The sequence below is a fragment of the Fistularia commersonii genome, chromosome 20 (assembly GCF_037954325.1).
Source record: "Fistularia commersonii isolate RoL2024-O1a breed Wild chromosome 20, RoL_Fcom_v1.0, whole genome shotgun sequence".
Lineage (NCBI taxonomy): Eukaryota > Metazoa > Chordata > Actinopteri > Syngnathiformes > Fistulariidae > Fistularia > Fistularia commersonii.
The window spans coordinates 8738609-8764852 of record NC_141303.1 but is presented as its reverse complement, the minus strand read 5'-3'; the positions used below and the strand labels follow the sequence as shown (position 1 = coordinate 8764852).

Genomic DNA, 26244 nt, shown 5'->3' with positions numbered 1-26244 from the left:
CAACACACACACACACACACACTCACACACATACACGCACAGTCTTAAAAATTACCTCCATGCACAGGATTAATATGGATTAACTAATGAAATGTATTTTAGGTTATTGGTTTAACATAACCCTAAAGAATAATAGTTGCAAATTCCCCCAGAACATGTTCTTTTCCATTTTTAGACTTCAAAACACTCCCTTTGTTCTATCGAATGAATTCACAGGTTTATGTAATGTTGCACACCATAGGCTGATAGTATAGAGATTGTGATAAATCTGCTGTTTTTATTTGATTTGCATGTATGCATCTATGGAACAGGTTATATTTACACCACCTTGACATTCAGCAGTAAAGAAGCTATAATCTTGCAAATTTTTCATTATTTCTAGTTGTAAAAGCACCGTACCAAGAAAAAAAATGTTGATGTTGGATTTAAAACACCTAGAATACTTCACTTGTCTTCACATTTGTACTTTTATTTTTGCAATATTTTGCATTTGTCAATGACAAAAAGTTTTTCCAAGAGCAAAAATCATCCATCACACCTGTCTTATGGTCATTATTGCTATTACTTGTCGCTCACACAGAGCATCAGTCATGATTATACTATTTACATTTCATCCAGAACTTGGAAAAACTTCTTTCCAAACATGCCCTATGCGCATACAGGCCTCAGGAAGTGGGTGTGCAGTATGTGTCGAGTTAGTTTAAGGGACAGACGGAGAGGGAGAGGAGGGGAAAGGGAGGATACTTATTGAAATAATAAACAGCTGTGTGAACGAGTTGGGCGAGTGGTCAGAGAGAAGGCGAGCCACCAAGGCAGAGGGCAGGATGTGAAGATCGCTCTGGGTGTTTTTGTAAGCCGCGCAGGACCGAAAATCCCACTGAAGAAAATTTACAAAGAAATCTTTTTCATCTCAAAAGACTGGAGGTATTGGATGCCAAAGAGATCAATATTTCCTCCTTCGACATCTGAAGAGGCAAAGAGATAACCGCTGAAATCGGGCTGAAACCAGGCTGAAACAAGGTGACCAGCAAGTCAGTCTCCCTGTTCAAGACTGGGACTTTTTGCATTGAGGTAGCTCAAGGAACACGTGGCCCTCTGCTCCAGAAAAAGAATAAAGCATTCTTTGACTAAGTGGTCCAGTCATGGCAGTGATTAGGAGGGTGTGATAGAGCGAAACCAGACCGGAGCAGGAGATCGAAAAAGGCAGGCAGTAAGGCAGACACTAAACTTGACTCTGTTTGACTCTGAGCCCATGATACCTTTTCTCAGGGGATTGAGAGGGTGAACCATGCATCTCTTTGTGCTGCTGTTTGCCTCTTGATGGGCACGAGACCATTTGAAAACCAGAAATAGAGTGCTTTCTATCCGAGTAACTGGGAAGGGACCGGGATGGACTACCTTCAAATCACACAAGCTGCATCCTGGCCACTGAGGAGATGGAAGATGTGAATTGTAGCGATGATGAAGATCCTAACCTGTCTTGGCCACTCGGTGGTTTAAATCAGCCTGCCGGTCAAAACACCAACTTTTATCTCCACCCCGCAGGCCATATCTCAAGATTTGTTGGATTACTCTTGCAATCTCAGTGCAACGTTTTTGGCTAGAGAATCTGTGCTGTCAGCCTCCAGTTTCTACCTTGCAAGCCCCGCAAAGGCTACAATTTACCTATTAATCCTCGTCCCGGCTGTGAAGCATGAGTGAAGGGTAGCAACCCCCCAAAACACACCCTGCTTTCCCTTTTCAAGGACGATGCTACAAAATTCCACCAAGACTAGTCAAACACACATTTTGACTTGTATGCACCGCTGCTACCTAAGGGTGTGCGCAGTATCGTCTGCTTTTAAATTCGGACCTGGATTTGATCCTCTTGTGTTTGGATTTTTTTCAAGCCCCAGGCATCTTTTTAATTGCATTGAATTTTTTGCTCACATTTTGGATTTACTTTTGACTTTTGTCCTGACCATTAAAGTTTTGGCCATAACAACCAGAGGAGTTATTTGTGTTGACTTGCCACCAGGCTTGGAATGATATAACAATCGACAAAATGTAGGGATTGGAGTGAGCAGGAGGAGCCAAGGCACGAATGCCATTATGATTGGCTTAAACTTCAGTTTGCAAGAGTTGCTCAGAAAGTTTGAAAAGGTATTTCTTTACTGATATTGAGAATACTATCAGTTTAATGACTTTTTCTTTTATTTGTGAATACCAAATCAGCCACATTCTTACTCCATTTCATTGTGTTCATAGATACGCACTCATTATCATTGAGTAGTCATTAGTTTACTCATTCAAACTAAATAATTGTAGTTTCTTTGGTCAGTTTTGTCTTTTTAGAGGGCATAAATGCGAAGACAAAGATTCAGCATCAAGTGAAGCACAGAACCTTTAATGCCTAAAGTTTGTCCTGCAAATTTTATTATAAAGGCTGAAGTAGAACACAGCCTTGCCCAGCAGTTAGTGCAATTTGTAATTGTTTAAATGCATGCTTTATATGAACTCATAACCAATCAGATTTTCCTTTATTATGTCTTTAGGTCTGCTTTTATTCTTCTTTCAATGATAAATAATAGTTGTCGCCTCAACTTTAGTGGTAAATCTTTATTAATTCATCTGCACTTCTATGACCTCAAAGCCACCAATTTCTTTTATTTTGTTTCATTGCCCATTGGATCAGAACCCATTAACCTTTCTGCCCTGCTCTTTTGACTTCATCCACTCTGCTCCTCCTGTTTGTTTGTGTAGATGAATGTGGTAGAGGGTGAGAGCCTCTTTTGCACGATTTGTAATATGGTATTTATGTAAGCTTATTTGCATGATAGATTCATGAACGCATCTCTTGCAGACAAGTATATACTTTCTCCACTACCTAATTATTATGAAGCTAATGGGTTTCCTTCATGAATGTGTTTGTGCGTGTGTGTGTGTGTGTGCGTTTGTCTGCAGGTATATGTCTCAGATTCAAATTGCAAAATTGTGTGTGTGTGTGTGTGTGTGTGTGTGTGTGTGTGTGTGTGTGTGTGTGTGTGTGTGTGTGTGTGTGTGTGTGTGTGTGTGTGTGTGTGTGTGTGTGTGTGTGTGTGTGTGTGTGTGTGTGTGGGAGGGGGAGTGAGTGATCCCCACGCACAGACTCACGCACTTCACTGCCTCAAAAGTAGTCATTCACTCAGGGAAATAACATTCAGAGGGAGCTTTTGTAAATGAATATTTGGTTCCAAGCAGGCTGTGGCTTCTGTGGCATGTGCGTGTGTGTGTACGTGTGTGCATGTGCATGCAAACAGCCAGCAACTGTTTCATCCATTGGTAGAAGAAGGGCAAAAGGAAAAGAAAAGGAAAACACTTGGGTAATGACTTGAAATGCAGCCAACTGGTTCAGTGGCAAGATGAATGTGTCTTCCAGCTCAAACACTTGCATGTTGGCATTGCGTCTCTCCACCAAACAATTTTATTATGAACCTTATGTAACTTTGTCACGGGATGCAAATTAAAGATGGATTCTCTACATTCTAAACATTTTCAACTTTTTCCTTGAATGCAGAATCTTAGGATCACAGGTTTCAAGATAAACAAAAATGATTCTTCACTTCACCCTCACGATGTTTAAGCTCATCAAGAAAAGTACTGAGCTGAAACAAAGAATTTCCACACTCCATAAAATCCGGCAGTTCAGAGGCATTTGGACATCACTGTCTCTGCAAGAGCCAATGGCACAAATGTGAGAGTATTGAATGCTGTCGTTTCCAGCCTAGCCAATGCTGCTCCTTTCCAGTCTTCAGCTGTAACCGATGCTCCATTTGCTACCGTTACTCCAACCTCTTTCCCTGAAGACCCCTGGATGGGGTTGATAGCAAAAGCCCCAAATCAGCTTTATTTCGTCAACACTCCTATGACCTCTGCATACATTTGGATTTGAGATTTCAAAATTTAGTAAAGAATCAAGTATATTTTGCAAACAATCACTTTTCTTCGATAAAGTATCGTTTGGATTATTATTCACTGGGCTGCAGTCTGACAGGAAAGTGCACAGCTTACTAATAGTGGTGTATAATATGATACTGGGCTCACCTATTAATATAAATAATTTTTGGTGGAGTTTTAAGTGTTCGTCCATCTTCCCAATCCATCATTTCATCAAGAGACTGTCAAAACACACACAAAAGCACATCTAGTCTTAGATTAAGTACCCCTCCCCTTCTTACTTTTGAAAAGTCTATACCTGTATATATTGAGAGAGAAGAGCTTCTCAATATCCAGATGGTTAGTTTTTGTTTTTTTTCATTATGCCCAACCTTGCATCATTTGAAAATCCAAATGTACTAAGTCTGAAAAAGATGAATACTTGATCATATAGTATAGCTCAATCAGTAATCTCAATATTAACCTTACTGTCAATAAAAATAGATGCTTTTTGAGACATGAAGTTGAAGTCATAAAACACACATGCTGACAATTTACCATTTGTATAGAATTTGCTCCACATTGTGTACTCCTGCGGTTTTAAGTACATTCTTCTGACTGCATTTAATAACTACAGCAACATGATTGAATTCCCAAGATAAGCAGTCTTTATAGTAAATGTGAAATTAAAGAGTTGCATAATTTTTGATCCGTAATGTCAGGTAAAAGGATAAAGATAGCTGGAGATGGCATTTTTGATATGACTTTTAGTTGCTCCTGACACTAAAGGTTGCATTGCAGTTCCACAGTGCAAACATACCCTGATCTATTTTCAGTGCAGTGTCAGGCTGCAGGCAGAACTGCACAAATTCATATGGTATTGGAGTCTTATCTTTATCTGCTGGTGAATTGGGTTGAACTGAGTCTGTCTAGAGAGAGAAGAAAGTGGAGCACTTTTACACATCTAAAAATAAAACATTTGACAGGATCCTCTTCTTGCGTCAGCATCCCTCGTGGTTCAAATATAACACAAACATTCATACTCACCATTTCAGATGAGGGTCTGTAATATATCCCCATTTCATTTGTAATGCGCATAAAAACTGAAAATTGCACATCAAAAATCACCCCCCCCCCCACACACAAACACACACACACACACCGCACATAACATTAGGAGGCATATTACATAGTGTTACATTTTGTATCCCTGTGTAAAATTAGAGCAGTCTGCTCTTGTGTAGAAATGATATAAGCAATTACAGCTTCAATGCTGAAGGAGATATTGCTCAAGGATTTAGCCCTGCTTGGGAAAAGAAAATACACATTGCTTCCTGCCCTGAAATTGATGTATGCAATTCTTCACAATCCTTTAGCCTTTTTTCATCCATGACAGAGAAACAATGACAGCCTGAATGAGTCGGACATCTAATCTCTCCTTTTTGTGATCTGAGCTTTGCCATTGTCCTCAACTTTACATTTGCTCAGAACATCGAAGTCACACATGGCGAATTCTTTGACTTTTTTGTAGGACATCCAGGCCGAGATCGATGCCCATAATGACATCTATAAGAGTGTGGAGGGGAATAAGTCAAAGATGGTCAAGGCTCTTGGTAGCTCAGAGGAGGCTGCTTTCCTACAGCACAGACTGGATGACATGAATCAGCGCTGGAGTGACTTGAAGGCCAAGTCAGCCAACATCCGGTTAGTGAAACTTCATCTCGCTCTCACAGATGATTTCGTTTGGATTCATGTTTAAGGTTTGCTTACTTTTAAGTATCCAGTATAATTATGTTGGCCTATAACCTTAGTCGGAGAATTTCATGCTCCTTCGTCAACTTGCCAAATATGTATTTCAATGGTTTCTTGAAGACTGAATCAGCCTTATTGTACTTGAATTTGGTTTCTCACTAAAACAGCCAGTATTCATAGCTATACCTTTTTCAGGGAGCATGTTTTTGCAATGTCTTGACAACTACATCTATTACTTTGTACACAAACAATAAATGCCCCTGAAGACCTTCTACGCTCTTCACCAAACTGGCTTTTCCAGGAGCCGAGATACAGCCGTACAAAACAGCATTTTATCTTGAAATTAATGCATACTCCTCAAGGGTGGTGATGCAGGAAAATAGGACAGTGCTGTGTTGTGCTGAGAATTTTCCGGCTACTGCCAATGTGTGTTTGCACATGGAAAATAACAGGCGTGGCTTTTTTTATGCCTGGTGCTTGGCGCCTTTGTGTTTTGGTCTAAAATGTCATATGGCTAATAAGGATACAAAAGTTGAGTTCAATATCACAAGGTTTCTAAAGTAAATCACATCAGAACACAAGTCATTGTTTTCTTGAAGCCAAAGAAAAATTATAGGGAAAAAAAATCTGCATGGTATTATATGCATGTATCACATGACCTGCACAAGATGAGACCATTAATAAACGACCTCATCTTCTTTTCAGTATATATACATCTTCTTTTCAGTATATGTAACTCAGCTGGTTGTGTCTAGGTAATTACAAACCAGACATTACATAATACATGCTGTTGAATATTCATGCTGAGTTCCCAGGAAGCAAGTATACAGCATGTTTGCCTCAGAGCAAAATGTTAGGTTGACTCACCTACATCCCACGACACTCATTGTCCAAAACGGTCTCAAAGGCCACATCTTCAAATACCTCTCAGGCACTTTTTCCACAGTGCATTAAGGTTTGTTCAGAGACGTTGTTGGCAATAGTTCATAAAGTTCCAGCCAAACTAATGTTGTTGACTGAAGTCTTTTTGCTCCAGAGCCACAGTCCAGGTGACATTTGGCAAAGGTAGGTCAAAGCCAATATTTCCCTTGGGTATTTCCTGGCAGCAAATAAGACGGCAGCAAATTGGTCAATATGACCCTCAAGTGTGACACCACCTCTGACCCTGTTTCTTTTAGCTGTCCACCACAACACCACTGCTGCATTTCTTTAACTGAGGTGTTAATTCATTTAAAGGCTGTCATCTGTAGGTTGAACTGAAGTGAACTCGACGTTAAAAGTTGGGTTGACAAAATTTCAGAAGAACCATTCTGCAAAGAGGAGTGCGAGGTACATAAGAGCATGTATGCACATATTGCATACATGCTCCTTTCTAAATGTCTCCCTGACTTCAAGGGAACAGAAAGCCCTCTTGACTGGTCAATGCAGTAATCAATTTTTACAGGATTCTGTCACATTTTCTGTTGTTATATAAGGCATAAATTTCTCATCATGTGTTTTATAAAAATGTTCAATTATAAAAAGGGCTATAGATATAATCCTAAACAGTGTCATTTCCCACAAGCCAACTTGTATAACATTGGAAATCTGTAAGGACATTCCTAAATGCTACACATGAGCCAAATTAAATCAAATTAACTATTCAATAGTTGATTTCATCCATTATATTATTTTGCACATTAGGAGTAGACAATTTGCAGTTTATAAATGGTACAATCAATATTTAATTGATTTTAAATGGCGGTTCATTTTGCCAGAGCCCATCTGGAAGCAAGTGCTGAGCGCTGGTCTCGTCTACTGGGGCTTTTGGAGGAACTATGGAGGTGGATATGCTTGAAGGATGAGGAGCTGGCCAAGCAGATGCCCATTGGTGGAGATGTGCCCACCCTGCTGCAGCAGCAAAACCACTGCACAGTATGTACCTTTGATATTTTTCTTCATAATGAAATACACGCTTTGTCTTTTTTTTTTTTTTTTTCCAAACATTTAGTATGTATCAACAAACTAATCAAGTGCACATATTTCTGCATTCTAATGTTGCTTTTGTATTAGCAGTACTACAATAATAATGAAAAAACAAAGTATTGGGCTAGGTACTGTAAAGACCTCATTCAATGCTGGTATAAGGTAATTTAGAGTCCTTAGAGATCATGATTACCTTTACCAGCAAAGAAATGAAAAAGCCAGGAAATTGAGTATCGTAGCTGATACTTGTAAATCTTGGTAAATATATGGTTCTTCTCCTTTTGGCTTTTCCCTTCAGGGGTCTTCTCTGTATCCTCTCTCACAACTTCTATAAATCTTCTCTCTGGTCTTCCTCTAGACCTCCTGCCTAGCAGCTCCAATTCCAGCATCCATCTACCAATATGTTCACTATCCTTTCTCTGTACATGACCAAACCATCTCTTTCCTATAAAGATGTGTAGAAATGTGTAGAAAATATGTGTGGAGGAAGCTCCACAGCATCATGGACAACATCCATCACCCCCTGCATGCCACGTTGATGTCCTGTCGGAGCTCTTTCAGTCGTAGACTGATACCACCAAAGAGCTCCACTGAACGCCACAGGAAGTCTTTCCTACCTGAGGCTATCAGACTTTTTAATTCCTCTTCCCTCAGCAGCAGGGAATCTTCAATCTTTGTAGTTACTGCTAACAGCTAAGACAATTTATATTTCATTATATTTCTTATTCTTCCTCCTTTCCACTATTATCTATTACTGTTATGTTTTTACTTGAAACTCTGGCACAACAATTTCCTTCGGGATTAATAAAGTTGTTCTCATCTCATCGTCTCATCTCATCTATAACTTCATTGTATGGCTCATCAACTACATCCCTCTGTAGTTGCCGCAATTCTGCACATACCCCTTATTCTTAAAAATGGGCACCATCACACTTCATCCCAATTCTTCGGGCGTCTTCTCACTCTGTAAGATCCTGTTGCATATACAAGTCAGAAACTCTCCCACTGCCTCTCCTATACACTTCCACACCTCCGCAGGTCTATCATCAGGACCAGCTGCCTTTCCACTCTTCATCCTCTTCAATGCCTTCCTCAATTCACTTTTACTTATCTCTGCTAATTTTTGGTCTACAATAGTCGCCTCTTCTACCCTTGCCTCTCTTTGCCATCCTTAATCACCTGGACCTGTTGTACATCCTTTCCATATTTATGGCATTTAGGGCAAATGTTCAACAAACAAAAATATACTGAGCCTTTTAAGCCCCCCTCAAAGCATTTTTCTCTCCAGGTAAATAACATCTTGGAATGTTGTCATATAAACAATGTTTTCATGTATAGATACAGAGTATAAAAACACGCCTATCCTATGGACTGCATCTGCTCCAGAAACGGTAGTCTTTTGGTCCTGATAGGTCCTTAAAGGATGATTCCTTCATATAAATACATACAGAGATCATTAAGATCAGTGTGTTCTCTGCTCTATTTCATCAAAAGTTTCAAGACACCCGAAGAGGGGACGCTTCTTTGCATATTTCCTTATATTATTAACATATAGTCAGAAGAATTCACAGGAAATTTACAGTAGTTTTAAAGACTGCCTTTATCTTGTGCATCGACTTCAGATCAACTATTATTGTTGAGTTAACAACAGACACTACATATTTACTCAATTCCACTCTTGTGCTGGCCCATCCGCATTCATGGCCTCTATTTTTTTTCTGCATTGCTTACTCTATTATTTATAATTACCTCTAGTAATTATGACAATGTATCAGTGTGTAATTGGTTTCATATAGACAACTCACCCTGTGGCTACTGTACTCCTTGTCTGCTGGCCAGGTCTTCTGTTGATGTTGCTCCGCATATTGTTTGCCTCCATTCTGTTTGCCCTGCTTTTTTAAGGCAACTGTATGCAGCCATATATGGACACAAGGGTTTAGTAAAAACTGAATCCGATTAATAGCTCCAATGTCATATTTTCTTGCAGAGCCCAAACTGTTGAAACAGAAAATGTAAAAGTTTGAGTTTATCCACCTTAACATGAAGCATTGTCATTTGCATATTGCCATTACCAGTTGAAAAACAGATCTAAAAAAGAACCAGGAAAGTATAAGCTCCTACATAAATGGGTGGTTATGCAATGTGTGTGCCCATATTCTTGTTTAACACAGGCTCATGGAGCACACAAACATTTGAAACTATTATTGTTATCATGCTTCATTAAGTTATACTCGATAGAGTCTCTGTTCCTGCAAAGTTGTAGCCATGGATTATTAGACCCATGACCACAGCCACACACAAGTATTGATTTTCAGCAGGATGGACAAACCCCCAAATAATCACATCAATTAAATATCTGCAGCCCTGTCCATGTAAAGCTGTGAAAATTGACACACCTGGCACTGTGGCAATATTTGATTGATTTTTACAATGGTTAGAATATAATTGTAATTTGCATTTCAAAAGGTAACAAACACGGTCTGGGTTATCAAACGAAACCGTTCAGAGAAAAGTAAATATTCTCCACCTGAATAATGATTTTATTGGTCTTAGTAGTCAACACTTTCCGGGTGTTTTCTTTGCTGTGTGGTGCATCAATCTACTGTTCTGTCGCTTTTGAAGTTGAAGGTACTGAGCATATTAATAATAGAAACTTACCATATGACATTAAAAGGGAATGGAAGGTGAAAATGTGTATTTATATATTGCATCTCCAAACATACCATTGGTTACATCAGCAATCACTTAGAAGCCCCATGGTACTTTGCATCTTATTTTGTCTCCATGTTACAACATCTTTAAATAATTTACTACACATTTTATGGACATTTCATGTATTTAATGTGATTAGTATTAATATAACCCAATATGCTTGAGTGAAGATAGAACAAAACAATAAAGTGAAAAGTTATTATAATAAACAGAAATAGCAAAAAATCTCACCCTCTTTCTCAATGTAAAACAACATTGCTCATATTTGTTTAATACCTGTTTTGAGCTTCAAAATGAAGTCTGCCGGACGATGACAGAGATGATGCAGAGGTCTCTGTATCTGGAACCTAAAAGCCTGGTGAGACGAGCTTTAACCATACAGATCACACGGGCTCCAAAAGATAAAGAGCCAGCTCAAGTTCACACTGAGTCACAACATTCACCTTCCTTTTCTCATTTCCATGTTACAGATTTTCTGTCTATCAGTTGTCTCCATCTTGCTTCTTAGCCTTTCCATTTCCTTTGCACTTTCCTTTTTTCTCTTTATACTCTAGCCCTTCTTATTTCCTTTCTTCTCCAGGTCCTTGACTTTTAAGAAACACAGAAATAGAAAAAATTAACTGGGCAGTTGAAAGTGAAGAAGGGCCACTTTTCATTTTGGTCATGTTGGACTTTTTGCTTCACTTGGTTCTTCTCAGTATCCTTAATAGATTGGCCTGGAGGCCTTGGTGACCCTGTGAGGGATGAGGGTACAAACACCCAGGGGTACAAAGACCCATGGGTTTGAACACATTTTTCCTCTATTACCTAGTTACAGCAGCACACAAAAATGTCTTGTGTACTCTTGCATACATACACAGATAAACTTTAGCCACCCCATGATACACACACACACACACACACACACACACACACACACTAGCTGCACTGCTACAATCATGAGGAAATGTGTACAACTTTAGGAAATTCAGTATCTGTAAGGTAGCAAGGGGTTAGAAGGGCTAAGCATAAAAACCCCTCTTTACTCCCTACTTTTTTTTTCTTGCCAACTCTAGAGATAAAGGACAAAAGCTAAGCCACTTAGCTCAACAGAGAGCAATGGATCTTGTGGTTATGATTGCTGTTATTAAAGTGTCAGAAAAAGAAAATATAAGTCCGAACAGAGAGGAGAGTGTACTGCTAATAGATCAAGTGACAGGAAAAGACAGGAGAGAGAGACTAAAAGATTTTCTGTAGGAATTTTATTGAAACTGCTAAAAAAAATCTCAAAGGTTGTCCCATATTTATTTTGTCTGAAGGAAAGCCTTCATTCATGAATATTTCAGAAATATTTTGACATTAGTGAGGGGGTACTCGTCCTGTCTTGAGTACCCTCCACACACTTTGTCCTTGATTTGCTCCACTAAGATGGCCACAATATCATTCATTAATTCCTCATTCAATTAGCCAGTAAAGGCCTTCATCAGCATCTCTCTGATTAAACTCGTCTATCTACTCTATTAAATTAGTAGTGTTTAGATCAAGAAGAGGGAACAGTGAGTGCTCTTGGGCATTTCGATACCTCTTATCTCTGCTGGTCAACGCGGTTTAATCTGATCACTTCATTATCTGTCAGACATTTCTGTTTTTAAGTCTTTCTTCCCTTTTGGCTGCTCCCTTCAGAGGTCGCCACAGCGAATCATCCACCTTCATCTAACCCCACTCTCAGCATCCTCTTCTCTCCCACCGACTGTCTTCATGCCCTCTTTCACTCTGTCCATAAATCTCCTCATCTGTCGTCCTCTAGGCCTCCTGCCTGACAACTCCAACGTCATCATTCTTCTACAGATATACTATATGGGCAAAAGTATTCGCTCACCTGCATTGACTCGCATATGAACTGAATTGGCATTCCATTCCTTATCCATAGGATTCAATATGACGTCAGTTCACCCTTTGCAGCTGTAACAGCTTCAACTCTTCTGGGAAGGCTGTCCATAAGGTTCAGGAGTGTGTTTATGGGAATTTTTGACGAGTCTTCTAGAAGCCCATTTGTGAAGTAACACTGATGTTGGACTAGGAGGCCTGGCTCTCAGTTGCTGCTCTAATTGATCCCAAAGGTGTTCTATTGGGTTGAGGTCAGGACTCTGTTCAGGCCAGACAAGTTCATTGACACCAGACTCTGTCATCCATGTCTTTATGAACCTTGCTTTGTGCACTGGTGCACAGTCATGCTGGAAAAGGAAGAGACCAGCTCCCAACTGTTCCCACAAAATCGGGAGCATGGCATTGGCCAAAATGTCTTGGTATGCTGAAGTTGTCAAAGTTCCTTTCACTGGAACTAGGAGGCCAAGCCCAGCTCCTGAAAAATCACCCAACACGATAACACCCCCCCATATGGCGAAGCGGGATTTGTCACCTCAGTGAATGTGTCTCCACTACTCTACAGTTGCATCTTGCTTTACACAACTGCATCTGATTCTTTGCATTGTACTTGGTGATGTGTGGGTTGGATGCAGCTACTCAGCCAAGAAAACCCATTCTATGAAGCTCTGCACTCTGTTCTTGAGATAACCTGAGTGCCACATTAAGTTTTGCGGTCTGTAGCGATTGACTCTGCAGGCGGTTGACAACCTCTTTTAGCATTCGCAGACTGCACTCAGTTTACATGGCCTACCACTTCATGGCTGAGCTGCTGTCGTTCCCAAACACTTCCATGTTCTTATCATACAGGTGAAAGTTGACTGTGGAATACTTAGGAGCAAAGACATTTCACGACTGGATTTGTTGCACAGGTGGCATCCTATCACAGTTCCATGCTGGAATTCAATGAGCTCCTGAGAGCGACCCATTCATTCACAAATGTTTGTAAAAACAGTCTGCATGCTTAGGTGCTTTATATCATGCACTGGTGGCCATAGAAGTGATTGGAACGCCTGATTCCGATTATTTGGATGGGTGAGTGAATACTTTTGGCCATATAGTGTTTATTCACTATCCCTCCTTCTTACACGTCCAAAGCATCTCAGTACCTCTCTGACTTTATCTCCAAGTCATCTTATGTGTGCTGTCCCTCTGATGGACTCACTCCATTCAAAGAGCACCTCAGCGTCCTCATCTTTGCCTCCTCCAGCTCTGCTTCCTGTGCGATGCAGCTGTCTCTAAACCATACAACATCACTCGTCTCATCAGCATCTTGTACATGTCTTTTTCATTTTTAAGGTATATGAACAGGAAAAATGACTGGAACTGAATTTATTGAACCATTGTCTTTTTTTATATCAGTATCTGTGAATAATGCACAGCCTGCTCTCCTTAGCATTGGGACTTTTTTTCAATCCTCTACAAATCCACCTTAATCAATGTGTCTTCATGATTGATTAACATTATTTGCACAGGAAAACTCAGGGGGTAAAAGGGAATAAAACTGAGCAACTGGAATGGCACTTCAGCATATATCTTAAGACAGGGCATTTTATTGAAGTTGTCTCACATTGGATTATCCTAATAGTTATGTCGTTTTACTGTGCACATTTTTGGTAACAGTTACCAAATGATTGGAGAAAAATAATGTTATTGTACTCACAGTCCACTTTGAGTAAGTTGTCACTTGCATCGAAATGCAAACTGATAGTCTTCATGAAAATATATCATATCAAAATCAACGGCCACTGTGTTTTACTGTTTGAACATGAGTTACTCAAAGTTTCCTTTGATTTTGTGACTTTTTGTTGTTGCCAGATCAGACTCTGGTCTAACCATGTTTCATCAGATTAAAACTCCAGATATATTGTGTAAAAATGCAAAAGACAAATTGGAATTTAGCAATACTGTAGTGACAATATTTTTTTGGAATTGAGAATGACTCATTTTCACAATGCTTTTTTGCATCCAGGTAATGTGTTTTTGTCATTTCGAGTGCGAGTATTTCAATTTTCTGTCTAATTTACTTTCATGGAAGAGCATGGGGATAGGGGTACTAAAGAGCAACTGAGATAGCAAGGTTTATAGAGTAGAAGAGGCCTGTTTGGCAAAGCTTTGAAAGTAACTGTTTTGATATTATCTTATCACCAACGTAGTACAGGGCACAGACTGATAAGAGTTTGCTGTTCGTCTTTGGTCACACACCTTCCAACAACACAGATCTGAACATGAACAACCCTACGCAGGCATCATAATGCAGACTCAAATACACACACACCTGCACTGGCATCCGCACCCATCAAGGTCATTCATGGCTACAGGATGCGTACCGTATTCCACTGTTCTTCCCAAATCACTGCGGCCCGGCTATTATTCTGATGGGCCAGAGCTGAATCTATTAAAAAGACACGCTGAAGTGAAAACCTCTTTTTCTGTGGCATAGACGGCAGTGTCTTATCACTCTTTAGCTAGGTGGAATTTGTGAAAGAAAAGAGCTTTTTTCCCCACCTTGTCTGTATGTGTTTGATATTCTACTCAAATCCTCTGAAAAGTCGTATCCTTTGTTATACACTTTAAATGAGCTTGTTCAGGTTGACAGTTAGTGAGAGGTATTCAGGGTTGTCATCTGCCTAAACAGCAGTTTGTACATGGACTGAATGACACATACAGAGGCCTGTTGAACAAAGGCTAATGCTTGACACTACCTTTGTTGCAGTTATTACGACTATCTGTGATTTCTTGTTTGTTTCTTTTAAGCCAGTTTTCTCTGCAGGACAATATTTGAAACAAACCTGGCTCCATAAATTTTTGCCTTCCAGGCTGAGCAAACCATAGGGGCAATTCTGACTCTAACCTCATTTTGAAATTAAACAAAATGCATGTCAAATTCTTACAAAGCTACATATGAAGTCACTAATCATGTCTACATTGCAGTAAACTGTTGTTATAAATGAGACCAAAGTTTCATAAATTCCCAAGCATGGGACTTTAGTTGATCTACTGGCAGAACTGGAATATAATTTTCAAACGCTGCTAGACAACATCAAACTAAGAATAGTATTTTCTTTTATTTATTATTTTTTTCCAAAAGGAATGAGCTCTATATTTCTTTATTTCTGCAAGCCCTCTTTCATGTTGGATTTACCATAACCCTGAGAAGAAAATCAAACACCCTTTGTTTACAGCAACTTCGCCTTTCATTTCTGTCATTTCTTACAATTCTTACATTTCTTTCATTTCTTTCATCATAATAGTTTAATTTTTTATTCAAAGCTTCACTATTCGTGAATAACATGATGTGAGTGTTCTGCTGAGTGCCTCCATGCAACAACACCACATTTGCATTGTTTACAACAGCGACCAAATGACCTACTTTGACCCTTGCCGACCCTTCTAGGAAATTGAACAGTCACCAAAAGGCTACTGGTGGAAACCAAGCAAAATGTGAAAGAAGGAGGCAAAAAGAAGATTTAATCTATATATTTCCAATCATATTAGTATGTGCAAGAGTTGTAAAAGCTTTCCATTAATATTTCCACTGTGTAATATAGTATTCTCGTCTTCTTCTTCTTTTTCTCCTTTTGGCTTTTCCCTTCAGGGGTCGCCACAACCAATCAACTTTCTCCATCTAACCCTATTCTCTGTATCCTCCTCTCTCACACCAACTACCTTCATATCCTCTCTCACTATGTCCATAAATCTTCTCTTTGGTCTTCCTCTAGACCTCCTGCCTGGCAGCTCCAATTCCAGCGTTCGTCTACCGATATATTCACTATCCCTCCTCTGTACCGAACCATCTCAGTCTTGCTTCTCTGACCCTCTCTCCAAAGCATCTAACATGTGCTGTTCCTCTGATAGACTTATTCCTGATGCCATCCATCCTGGTCACTCCCAAAGAGAACCTCAACATCTTAATCTCTGCGACCTATAGCTCTGCCTCCTGTCTTTTGGTCATTGTAACTGTTAATGCAGTATTCTTGTGCCGTACCATTATCTGTAGCCAACATTTAGCTGCACAACCTGCTCTTGTTGGCACTATTAATAGCTTTCATACAGTTTAGAACAGATATCTCAGTCGAAAGACATGAAACGACAGGCTCCAAGCTTTAAACGGACTCCACTGCCCTGTTCAGATTACTGTACAAAAAGGTTGTCAGCCTAGTCCCCTGTCTGTGTGTGTATATGAAGAAGCTGCTTTCTTTCTCACTCCCACATCTCTTGCAAAAGAAACTAACATGTTTGATCATGAACTGTACACCGCAGTGCTTTCTTCTTTCACATGAGACTGTAAACTTACTTTCCCCTTTTCAAATTGTAGTCCTATCTATTCATGATCTATAAAACGTAGCTGAAACTTCTGGTTGAATCAATTTGATCATCACTTTAGCTTATGCAGGAATAATCTTGCAGGCCACCATTGGCTGTGAGAAGGGTGTTTACATTCATTAAATGAAAAACTCTCACTCCGGTAAATTTGAAATTTGAATTTGAGTTGCAGTCCAGTCAAAGATAAGCAATGCAGGTGTGAAGTTTAATATATTACAGAAACTGGTTTCAGATTTACGGATATCATTCTTAGTCACTAGCCAAGGCAAATGACCATAGTTAAGTGTTAGAATGGAAATCAGCATTCCGCTGTCTTAGGAGAACATTCGGACATACCAATTTTTTTTTTAATCTAACTTTCAAATGAATGATGCCTTGCTTTCTCACATCTTGTCTTGAAATAAATCATTTTCTGTACGAGTCTCTTAGACAAACCAAACTTTAAAAGTGTAGATCTTTTCACCCCAAACAAAAACTAAGCGAGAGTAGTTGTCCTTGCAGCTTAAATCTCCTCCTTTTCTTATCACAGCTTCCCACACCCCTATTTTTTGTTGACTTTAATCGCCACTTATTTAGTATCTACCACTCAAGGTCCCTTCTGTGAGCTACCTGCCTTCTGTGTGAGCTGGGAGGTAATCACTGGAAAAGAGGAAACCATTTATTAGCAGGGGTAATTCCGTGGCTCTTCAGTAGGATCCTCCATTCCATTTTAAGAGTATACGTGCCCGTGGCATGCAATGTAACATTGTCATTTTAGTTATCTAATTTACCTTTAATGAGATAAACTGCCTGAGTAAAACCAGAAGCAAAAGGGGGTTTGTTTGGCTCTGGCATCTTGGCAGACTCCCCTCCATGGTAACTCATCTCTCCAAGCCATTCCTTATATTGGATCTAAAGGGACCCCCTGTATTTTTCAATCTGCATATCAGTCCCTATTTCAAACAAAACCAGAACCCCAGTCATAACATTTTGGTTGAAAAAAAAAAAGAAAGCCAAAATAAAAATTGATATGTTTTTCAAAGTGCTCTCTCCCATCTAATCAACTTGTCTCAAATTATCTTAAATTACACTGCCTCCCCTCAAAGCAATCATGCACTCCAGAAGGCATAGAAGTCCCCTGGGGTCATGCTTACTTTAAAAGAAGAATAATTAAACTATTGCACACCATCTTCTGTCCCCCCTGTCTGTTTTTAGTGTCTGCTGTTAGGTTTGGCTCTCAAGCTGATTTGATGACATAAGATTAGTGAAAGGTCCATTGGACTGCTTTCCAAACTTATAGTGTCTGATGTTTTTCAATTGGAAGCCCCGAAGGACTGTCACTTAAGCCATATGCACGTGTGCAAATCTGTCTGTTGCTCTGGGAGCTAGAATTTAAAACGATGAGAAAGACATGTGGTATTGCCAGCCAACTTTGTAATGATAATTCCCTTAGGGTTATAAGATCCAGCAATTCCTTTTATTCTCCAGATCACTCAGCTAATTTCCAACTAACCCCAAGGAAATGCCCAGTTTGACCCCATTCTACCTCCTTCAATCATTGCTCTGTTCTCATTGCTCTCTCCCTCTGCCATGTCTGCTGCTATCGTTGCCCTTACTATCTGTCTTACCTCTGGCTTTTCCTCTTATTGAGGGAAGGAGAAGAAGAGATGGGGTTATCAAATGCAGTTGCCACCCGATTAGCTATTTTGAATGTTGTTCATTTTATCGATGAGTGGCATGTAAATAGAGAGTATCTCACACATGCTTCCTTATCATGTGCGGACAGTCGAAGCTGAAGCGTGTTGATTGGACAGTGGCCATTTCAATAATACAATATCTTTTGGAGTGTCTTTATCTGCTAAATTGTAAAATTGGGGGTGGTATTGGTAGAGGTAATAAATTACTTAGTAGTCAGGCTGTTTTGGTGGATGAAAATAAATGGAAATGTCTTTTGAGTGCTTTAGAACTCCTTCACTACTAGAACTAGAAAAAACATTTCTTTTTTAAACATTTTCACACCCAGCTCTTCTCTCAATACACTTCATTCATTCATTCATTCATTCATTCATTCATTCATTCATTCATTCATTCATCTACTCAAGAGTCCATTCATTCACTCTCCCACACATCGACTCACTCGGACACCATAGGTGTTACTACTGCACTGCTACCACTACGTCTTGCTGCTGTTCGCTGCCTAGTCGTAACTTTTGTTCATGCTGTTAATATGTCAAAATTTTAGGTGCAACTTGTTGATACAATTGGTAGTACCTGTTTATATATATATTGTTAACACCATTTATTGTTTATTCTTAGTTCTTCTATCTTCGATAACTTTTCTTGCACTGTCCACTTCTGCTGTGGGTGATTAAAAGAATATTCTATTCTATTCTATTCTATTCTATTCTATTCTATTCTACTCTTTGTGAAGTGTTATTCTCGGTGGGAATCTGCCAACAACTCTATCCTGCCTGTCATCTTAGCCATTTCAATTGCTACTCTCTTAGATATACAGTAGTTGATGTTTTTTGTATGAGTCTTACCCATCGCTCCCCGAACAAGAGAAACGGCAAATTCTATAGATCTCTTGTCGTTGATTAAGTGTTTGACATTACATTATATTACAGTCATTTGGCAGACGCTTTTATCCAAAGCTACTGACAAAAAAGTGCAATTTGTGCAATTCACTTTGATGAAGAGGATTCCAGGTACATTGAGTTTTTTCAGGGTAACACTTAACCTTTTTAATAGAAGCAATTTCCCTGTCTTTGTTTTGAAGGTGCTGAGGTCAGAGCTAAAGGAGCGTGAGCACCTGGTGATCAACACGTTGGATCAAGCCAGGATGTTTCTTGCTGAACAGCCGATCGAAGGTCCTGGAGAACCAAGGAAAAATCTGCAGCCAAAGACTGGTTGGTTTACACTGCACTTAGAACCTGAACGTATCCTGAATAAGCCAGTTCAACAACTCAGTATCAATACTCAGTCTGAATGCATGTCCAAAATGAAAAATATTTGGCCTTTACCGTTCTACTTGGTCCACATTAAAAATCAGTGTTAGAGAATAACATATAAATCAATACAGATAAATTATCTTAAAATAATTCAGCAGATCAGAAAATGCATTAAAAACAAATATGAGAATAGATGAGATGTGCTTTAATGATCCCATGCTTGGGATCAGCAGCAGCAGCAAGATATTACAGGGACAAGACAGTGACAAGCTAAAAATACAAGTAAAAAATAAGTACCGGGGAAAAAAATAAACTCTGAAGCTTAAAACTATAAAGTGTAATCTGAAAAAAAAAAGAATTCTGATAAATTGATTATTTTCTGTATGAGTCTCTTCAACAAACAAAACTTTAAACTTGTAGATCTTTTCACCTCAAACAGTTCTTTTCCCTGGTCTTAAGGTTAAATTCCCTAAAATGACCATTATAATTTGTCAGGGTAGTTATACTAATATAACAAAACACCAAAGATTAAAATGCATTGACTCACTCGTCATTCCCTCTCGGTCTCTTTTGGATGTGGTGTGTAAGTCTTTAAGTCAGCACTTTTCCCTTCAAACCAAAGCCCATCTGTGTAAATAATTAAACCAACCCAAGGGGTGTGAAGGGGTGTGGCAAGACTTCAGAGCGCAGGGTGTTATCTGTGATCTTTGATATGGATATCAAAGGGTCATCATATTATATAGATAGATAAAAAGCTGAATAAAGATCATATTCTGTACTTGTTGTCAAACACAGTCAAATGGATGTCTTCTGTGACCAAGTGCAACAGCTGTCTACTTTCGTTCTTAACCTATGTTGCATTACTTATATCAGGTCGTCTGTGTGTATTTTAGATTTGACATTCATGGATCGGTTTTGTGTTGAGCTTTCTTTAGGGTTTTTTCTGCATCCTCCGACATGTGAAAACATATTTCATAAAGATTATGGGAAATGTATTCCCCCAATGTAAACTCAAGCAATAATAGGTAAAATGAAGGACCAAGAAAACATAGTTATCAATAAAATCTCTGTCTCTATTCACCTCTTTTTCTTTGTTTTTGCCTCCTTTTTATTCCAGACCTTACCCCAGAGGAGAAGGCCCGGGGGCTGGCAAGGGCAATTCGCAAACAGACGGGTGAGGTTAGAGAACGATGGGAGCGTCTTAAAGGGCACGTGGGAGGCTGGCAGAATCAGGTGGAGCAAGCCTTGGAGCGACTCCAGGAGCTACAGAGCTCCATGGACCAGCTTGATCTCCGCCTGACTCAGGCAGAGGAGGCCAAAGCCACCTGGCAGCCTGTCGGGGATCTGCTAATCGACTCTCTGCAAGACCACATTGACAAGACCATGGTAATTTGGACAGACAGCAGTGTTTTGTTTGCACACACTGTCATTTCTAGCTATGAGGTGTATGCCATAAAATGGGTATACATCTGTGCATATAAATCGCAGTTCCGTTAAATCATTTTCTCAAGAACGTATTATTTAACAAGCTTTGTATCAGGAACTCAATATTAGATTTACAACTTATAAAACATTCAATAAGAAACAGTACGGAAAAAATAATTACTTGTTCACATCCCCTGGGAGAAAGCCCATCTCCCCTCAGTGTATATCAGAATCCGCTGCTCCACTGCATTTGCCTGTATGAACAAACAACACAATTGGACATCCTTTCTTATTGCCATACACTCACCAATATTGCCAGTCAATATTCTGATCATGCTTCAAGATTAAGGACAGACATTAGTAAGTATACAAGGCCATACAGGGAGTCACAGGTTCTCATGAGAAAATTTAAGAACTCACTAATATTGTTATTCAAATCAGTTGCATTGCACTCTGTGTCCACTCTTTGCTGGTTATTGTCAAACAAATAGTTTGACGTGTTATTTTCAGATTTTTGGTGGGAATAACACATTCCAACAATGTACTGGGAAAACAAGGGAAAACATAATATCAAGTTCTGAAGTTTCACTGGAGGTAAAACCTTTTCTTCAGGTCTTCAGAGAGGAAGTTGCCCCTTTGCGGCAGAATGTTCGGCTCGTGAATGAACTTTCCGCAGAGCTGACACCACTGGACATCCAATTGTCCTCAACTGCCTCCAGACAATTGGACCAGCTCAACATGAGGTGGAAACTACTTCAGGTACTGACGATTATACTGATTTATATTCAGAAGTTTTGTGATGAAATAATTTCCTTAGACAGACACTTTGTTTTTTCCATGATTTTGGGCCCCGGCAGCATTTTTTACATACTTGTCTCCATTAATATAGAGCCAACCACTGTATTTTTAATTCTTTCTGGCTGCATCTGCTGCTGTCTCTCTCAGTTTCATGCAACAATCACAGTGATTTGCTTTTTGTTAGTTGAACTCACCGGTGGCTGAGAGTTATCCCTCAAACTGCATAAACCTATCACATTTGAAAATACACACACTCCTGCTCACTACAGTACTATGTTGCAAAGCATCAATAGCCACAACTTTCAAAGCACAACAGTCACATTCTTTTCTCTACATTTTTGAATGTCTCAGCATGATCTGTAGAGTGTTTCTCAGAGCCGAGCATGTCTCAGTTATTGAAAGAAAGTCATTGTAATGTGTCTTTACAAGTAACGAGAAGAAAAGAAACTATGGATGTCGCTAGGCAGAGGAGCGTGTTGTTTTTATGAGACTGAAACACCAATGCAGGCAGTCAAGTATGAGTGAACTGTACACTTTTCCTTTTTTTTTTCTTTCATCCCAAAGTTAGGTAAAATCATCTTTAATAATCGACATCTATTAAACACATCACACCACATTCATTTTCTTCTGTCCTACAGTGAATAACAATAAACATTTCTGTCCAGAAAGAACTGAGGCCCTTTCCACTTCTGTGCCAATTTCTGGGATCCCTCTTTAGACCAATTTGATATGGCTGCTGATGCTTAATTTGTGTGTGTGTGTGTGTGTGTGCGTGGGTGTGTGTGTGCGTGTGCGTGTGCGTGCGTGCGCACATGCCTGTGTTTCAATATTTCAGTCTTTCATCCTCAACTTTTTGTGTGATGACCAGATAACAAAATTCTTTTTTAAACACTACTTTACACAGCTCCTACTTTAGAAATGCATTGTCTTTTTATCTCTTTTTCATGTACTCTCTTAATTCCTTTATGTCGTCCATTAATTCTTAGAAGAAATTCAGCTGTGGCTTGAGGTAGGGGCATAATGTGGCATTAAGAGATGCCTTGCTCACTTGTGATTCTGCTATGACTTCCAAGGGAGGGGAAGGTGCTGTTTCTTCACTTTCCTAGTCCCTGGCCAGACCATGGTTTTGATCTGCTGACCCATCATTAACGGGTTCTGTTCTGTACCTTGTTAGCCACAGATGCTGAAACATTGCTGCTATGTGCTTTCTTTTTCCCATATGTGAAAGAGCACAGTTAGATTTTGATTAACGATTTTTAAAACATGTATTATATTTAAAAATCAGTCATAGAGAATGAGAAAGGGAAATAATTTGCAATGAGTAGTCAGTATATTACATTACATTACATTACATTGCATTTGGCAGACGCTTTTATCCAAAGCGACTTACAATAGAGGACATAGGGACTGCAAATACACTTGCAAATACACGATCCACAGGAAATATACAGAACAGTAAGCTTGGGTTAGTGAGGGTTTTTTTTTTTTTTTTTTTTTTGACAGAGACACACAAACGTACACACACACACACTGCATAGTCTAACTTGCTGCCAACCTGATCTGGGGCATCAGCGCAGTAAAAAGTCCTGAAAGAGAAACGTTTTTACCTGTTTCTTGAAGGTTTAGAGAGATGATGCTAGTCTTGTTGCTTCTGGGAGTTTGTTCCACCACTGAGGTAGTAGAACTGAGAACAGTTTCGCCTGAGATTGCTTAGAGCGAGCAAAAGGTACTGCTAATAGGTTTGTATTAGAGGATATCTCTCTCTCTCTCTCTCTCTCTCTCTCTCTCTCTCTCTATATATATATATATATATATATATATATATATATATATTTCAGTCTTTTTGACATTTTCATCTTGATTTTCAGTGTATTATGCGTAAAGAATTGCCACAGGATGGCTCCAGTGTTGTGGATTACAAATGTTTAAATGTCCTCATTATACAATGTACATATCAGGTAAGAAGTCATTTTTCTATGGTCTGTTTTCTCTGTGACAGTCCTGTCTGATAAAAGATCGTTTCGCTGGGTTCGATTCAACTGACTGGCCTGTTGCACAATCTTAATCCAAAGCATATTTGATGATTCCTGTTCAGTCTGATGATCTGATTTACCGGTTTACGTTAACTGCATATTCTATTCAGAATATAATCCAGTACACATCATAAACTACACAGAGAATTGATCAAGATTTACTGGAAGGCAGGTTTCAAGCTCTGTTGGTCTCAATTTTTACAGGTGGCAGTAGAGGACAGACTGAAGCTTCTTCAAGAAGCCCATAGAGACTTTGGCCCCTCTTCTCAGCATTTCCTCTCCAGTGAGTACAGAAAGAATTGCCTTTTCAGAACTTCAAAAGTGTTTGGCAGTTTGGCTCACATCCCTTATTTTTTGTCTATTTTTTTTCCCCATTCAGCAGTATGCCTAGTCATATGTGTGCATATATGAGACTACAGGCTTAACGTACATAAAGTTTGGAAATTAGATACTTTACACCTGGATAGTTCAAAGCTTGGGTACATTTCTCCTTTGAATGCCTCTTTTCTACTGCCTTACTGTGGCTATTAACATGGAGGAAGTGGAAGGAACAGTTAGGGGGACTTGGGCAAAACGACAAATGCCAATTTCTGTTATCATTGTGTTGGTAATTCTCTTCAGCACCACTTGATTTGCTTTGTGGGCTGTCAGACAGAGACAGGACAGATGGTGTGTGATTCAAAGAAGGTCGTCAACCCGGCTGCCACGTTATGTCACCAACAGACATGAATTTACTAAGTAGACTCTGCCGAGGGCTTTACAGCTGCACCAGACAGAAGACCACTCTCTTCTTTCATCTTCCTGGTGCTATGACATTATCCACTCCATCACGCATTCACTCTCATTACACTAGTAGCTTAATGCACCCTCAGGGATCAATAAAGTACTGTGTTCTTATCTTGTCCTATCCATCTAGTATAGCTTCCAATCTTACTTAATCTCTTTCTCTTACTGTCTTTTCATCTCTGTATCTGCGTGTGAAGCCGAGTCAAAGTGGGGGGGGGGATGGGAAGGCAATAAATCAAGCAGCATTTCAGCTGCTTATTGCTCTTACTAGTTTTTCACTTTTTTTTTTTTCTAGATTTAATACTGTATCTATCACTTAATCCAGACCATCCTGAAGGTCTATTTCTATCTCAGACACTTAGTCAGACATAGCTGTTCCTTAGCTGCCTTCTGCTCATGGTTCATTCATGATGGGTTAAAGGCATTGGTCAAATTTTGCCGATTGTGCTCCATGTATAACTGTATGTGACAATAAAAGCATTTCTTCTTTCTTCTTCTTCCGTTCTCTGGTATTAACCATGAGCTGCATTTATTTGGAAATTCATAAAGGTAGCTTACTCTCATCATAAGCTCAACACTGCAGCTTAAGTATTGCTGGACCTCAAGAATTACAATTGCTTCCTATTCGTCAACACAGTGGCCAGAAAAAGTGTTAATTCCCTTCAAGTCGTATTACTAACATAAGTGTGTTTCCACGGTCTGATACTGACACTTAGATATTATTACTGTTGCTCTCACACAATATCTTATCATCTCTGCAGACTCTCAGTTTTACAAACCATCCAAATATGAAGTATTCTATGTTCAGGTACACTGCAACTTGCACTGCAATTTGTCTGATAAAATGGAGGGAATCCCAGATTGTTGGAAACACTTTGATATCCGTGTTGATATTAATACTTCTTACTACATCTTTGGTTTCTATGTGCTCTGCATGTTGAAATGTGTTGTTTAGACCTGAAGACCAAGTGAGTTATGTTTGAAATGTCACCTGCCTGCACAGTTTTTCTAACCCCGCCACTTCACAGAGATGTATGAAGTGGAGTGTTATTTTCAAAATAAGGCAAACAGTTTTTTTTTTTTTATTGTGATGGAGCTGGAGGAGTGGCAGTAGTCAGCAGTTGTATATTTTTCTTGCTGTTTCTGTGTTTGTTGATTTTAGTACTACATTTACTTCAACTGTCATTAAATAGAATATTGTATTTTGAGATGTATATTTCAGACAAGTGCCAACATTAAACAGACTAAGGTCCTGCCTGATAAGTGTTCAGCATTTGTTCATGTGGATATTTGATTTTAAATCTGTCTGTTTCTCTCTGTAGCTTCTGTGCAGCTCCCCTGGCAACGTGCGGTCTCTCAGAATAAAGTTCCATATTACATCAAGTAAGTACCTTGAGAGAACATAATATATGAATTATCCACATTTATTAGTACCTTTGTGTTAACACATGTTAATGGTATGTATGATATGGTAGTGAGAAGGAAAACAATGCTTTGTATGTTTTTCTGTTACTGTTTATTATACCTCAATGTTTTACCATGTAATTATAACTGTGGCGTGTTGTTTTTACCTCACAATTACCTCAAAACCATTCAGTCTTTCAGCAATAGACCTTTGTCATTCATTGGAATGGTATTCGGCACATCAATATATGTGTTGAAATTGTCAAACGAAAGGAAGGAGAATATAGCCTTATTAGACTCACACGTATATCCCATTT

General features: G+C 39.2%; 1 protein-coding gene across 5 annotated transcripts in view; it reads left to right on the top strand.

Annotated features, from left to right (window-relative positions):
• Positions 1–26244, top strand: part of utrn (utrophin) — a 176227-nt gene that overhangs the window by 103522 nt on the left and 46461 nt on the right. For all 5 annotated transcript variants that reach the window (XM_086167542.1, XM_086167540.1, XM_086167541.1 and 2 more), the window contains exons 56-62: positions 5426–5598; positions 7404–7560; positions 19310–19439; positions 20599–20867; positions 21519–21665; positions 23942–24020; positions 25846–25906. In XM_086167542.1, the coding sequence (XP_086023668.1) occupies positions 5426–5598; positions 7404–7560; positions 19310–19439; positions 20599–20867; positions 21519–21665; positions 23942–24020; positions 25846–25906 (1016 nt within the window). The remainder of the gene's footprint in view (positions 1–5425; positions 5599–7403; positions 7561–19309; positions 19440–20598; positions 20868–21518; positions 21666–23941; positions 24021–25845; positions 25907–26244) is intronic.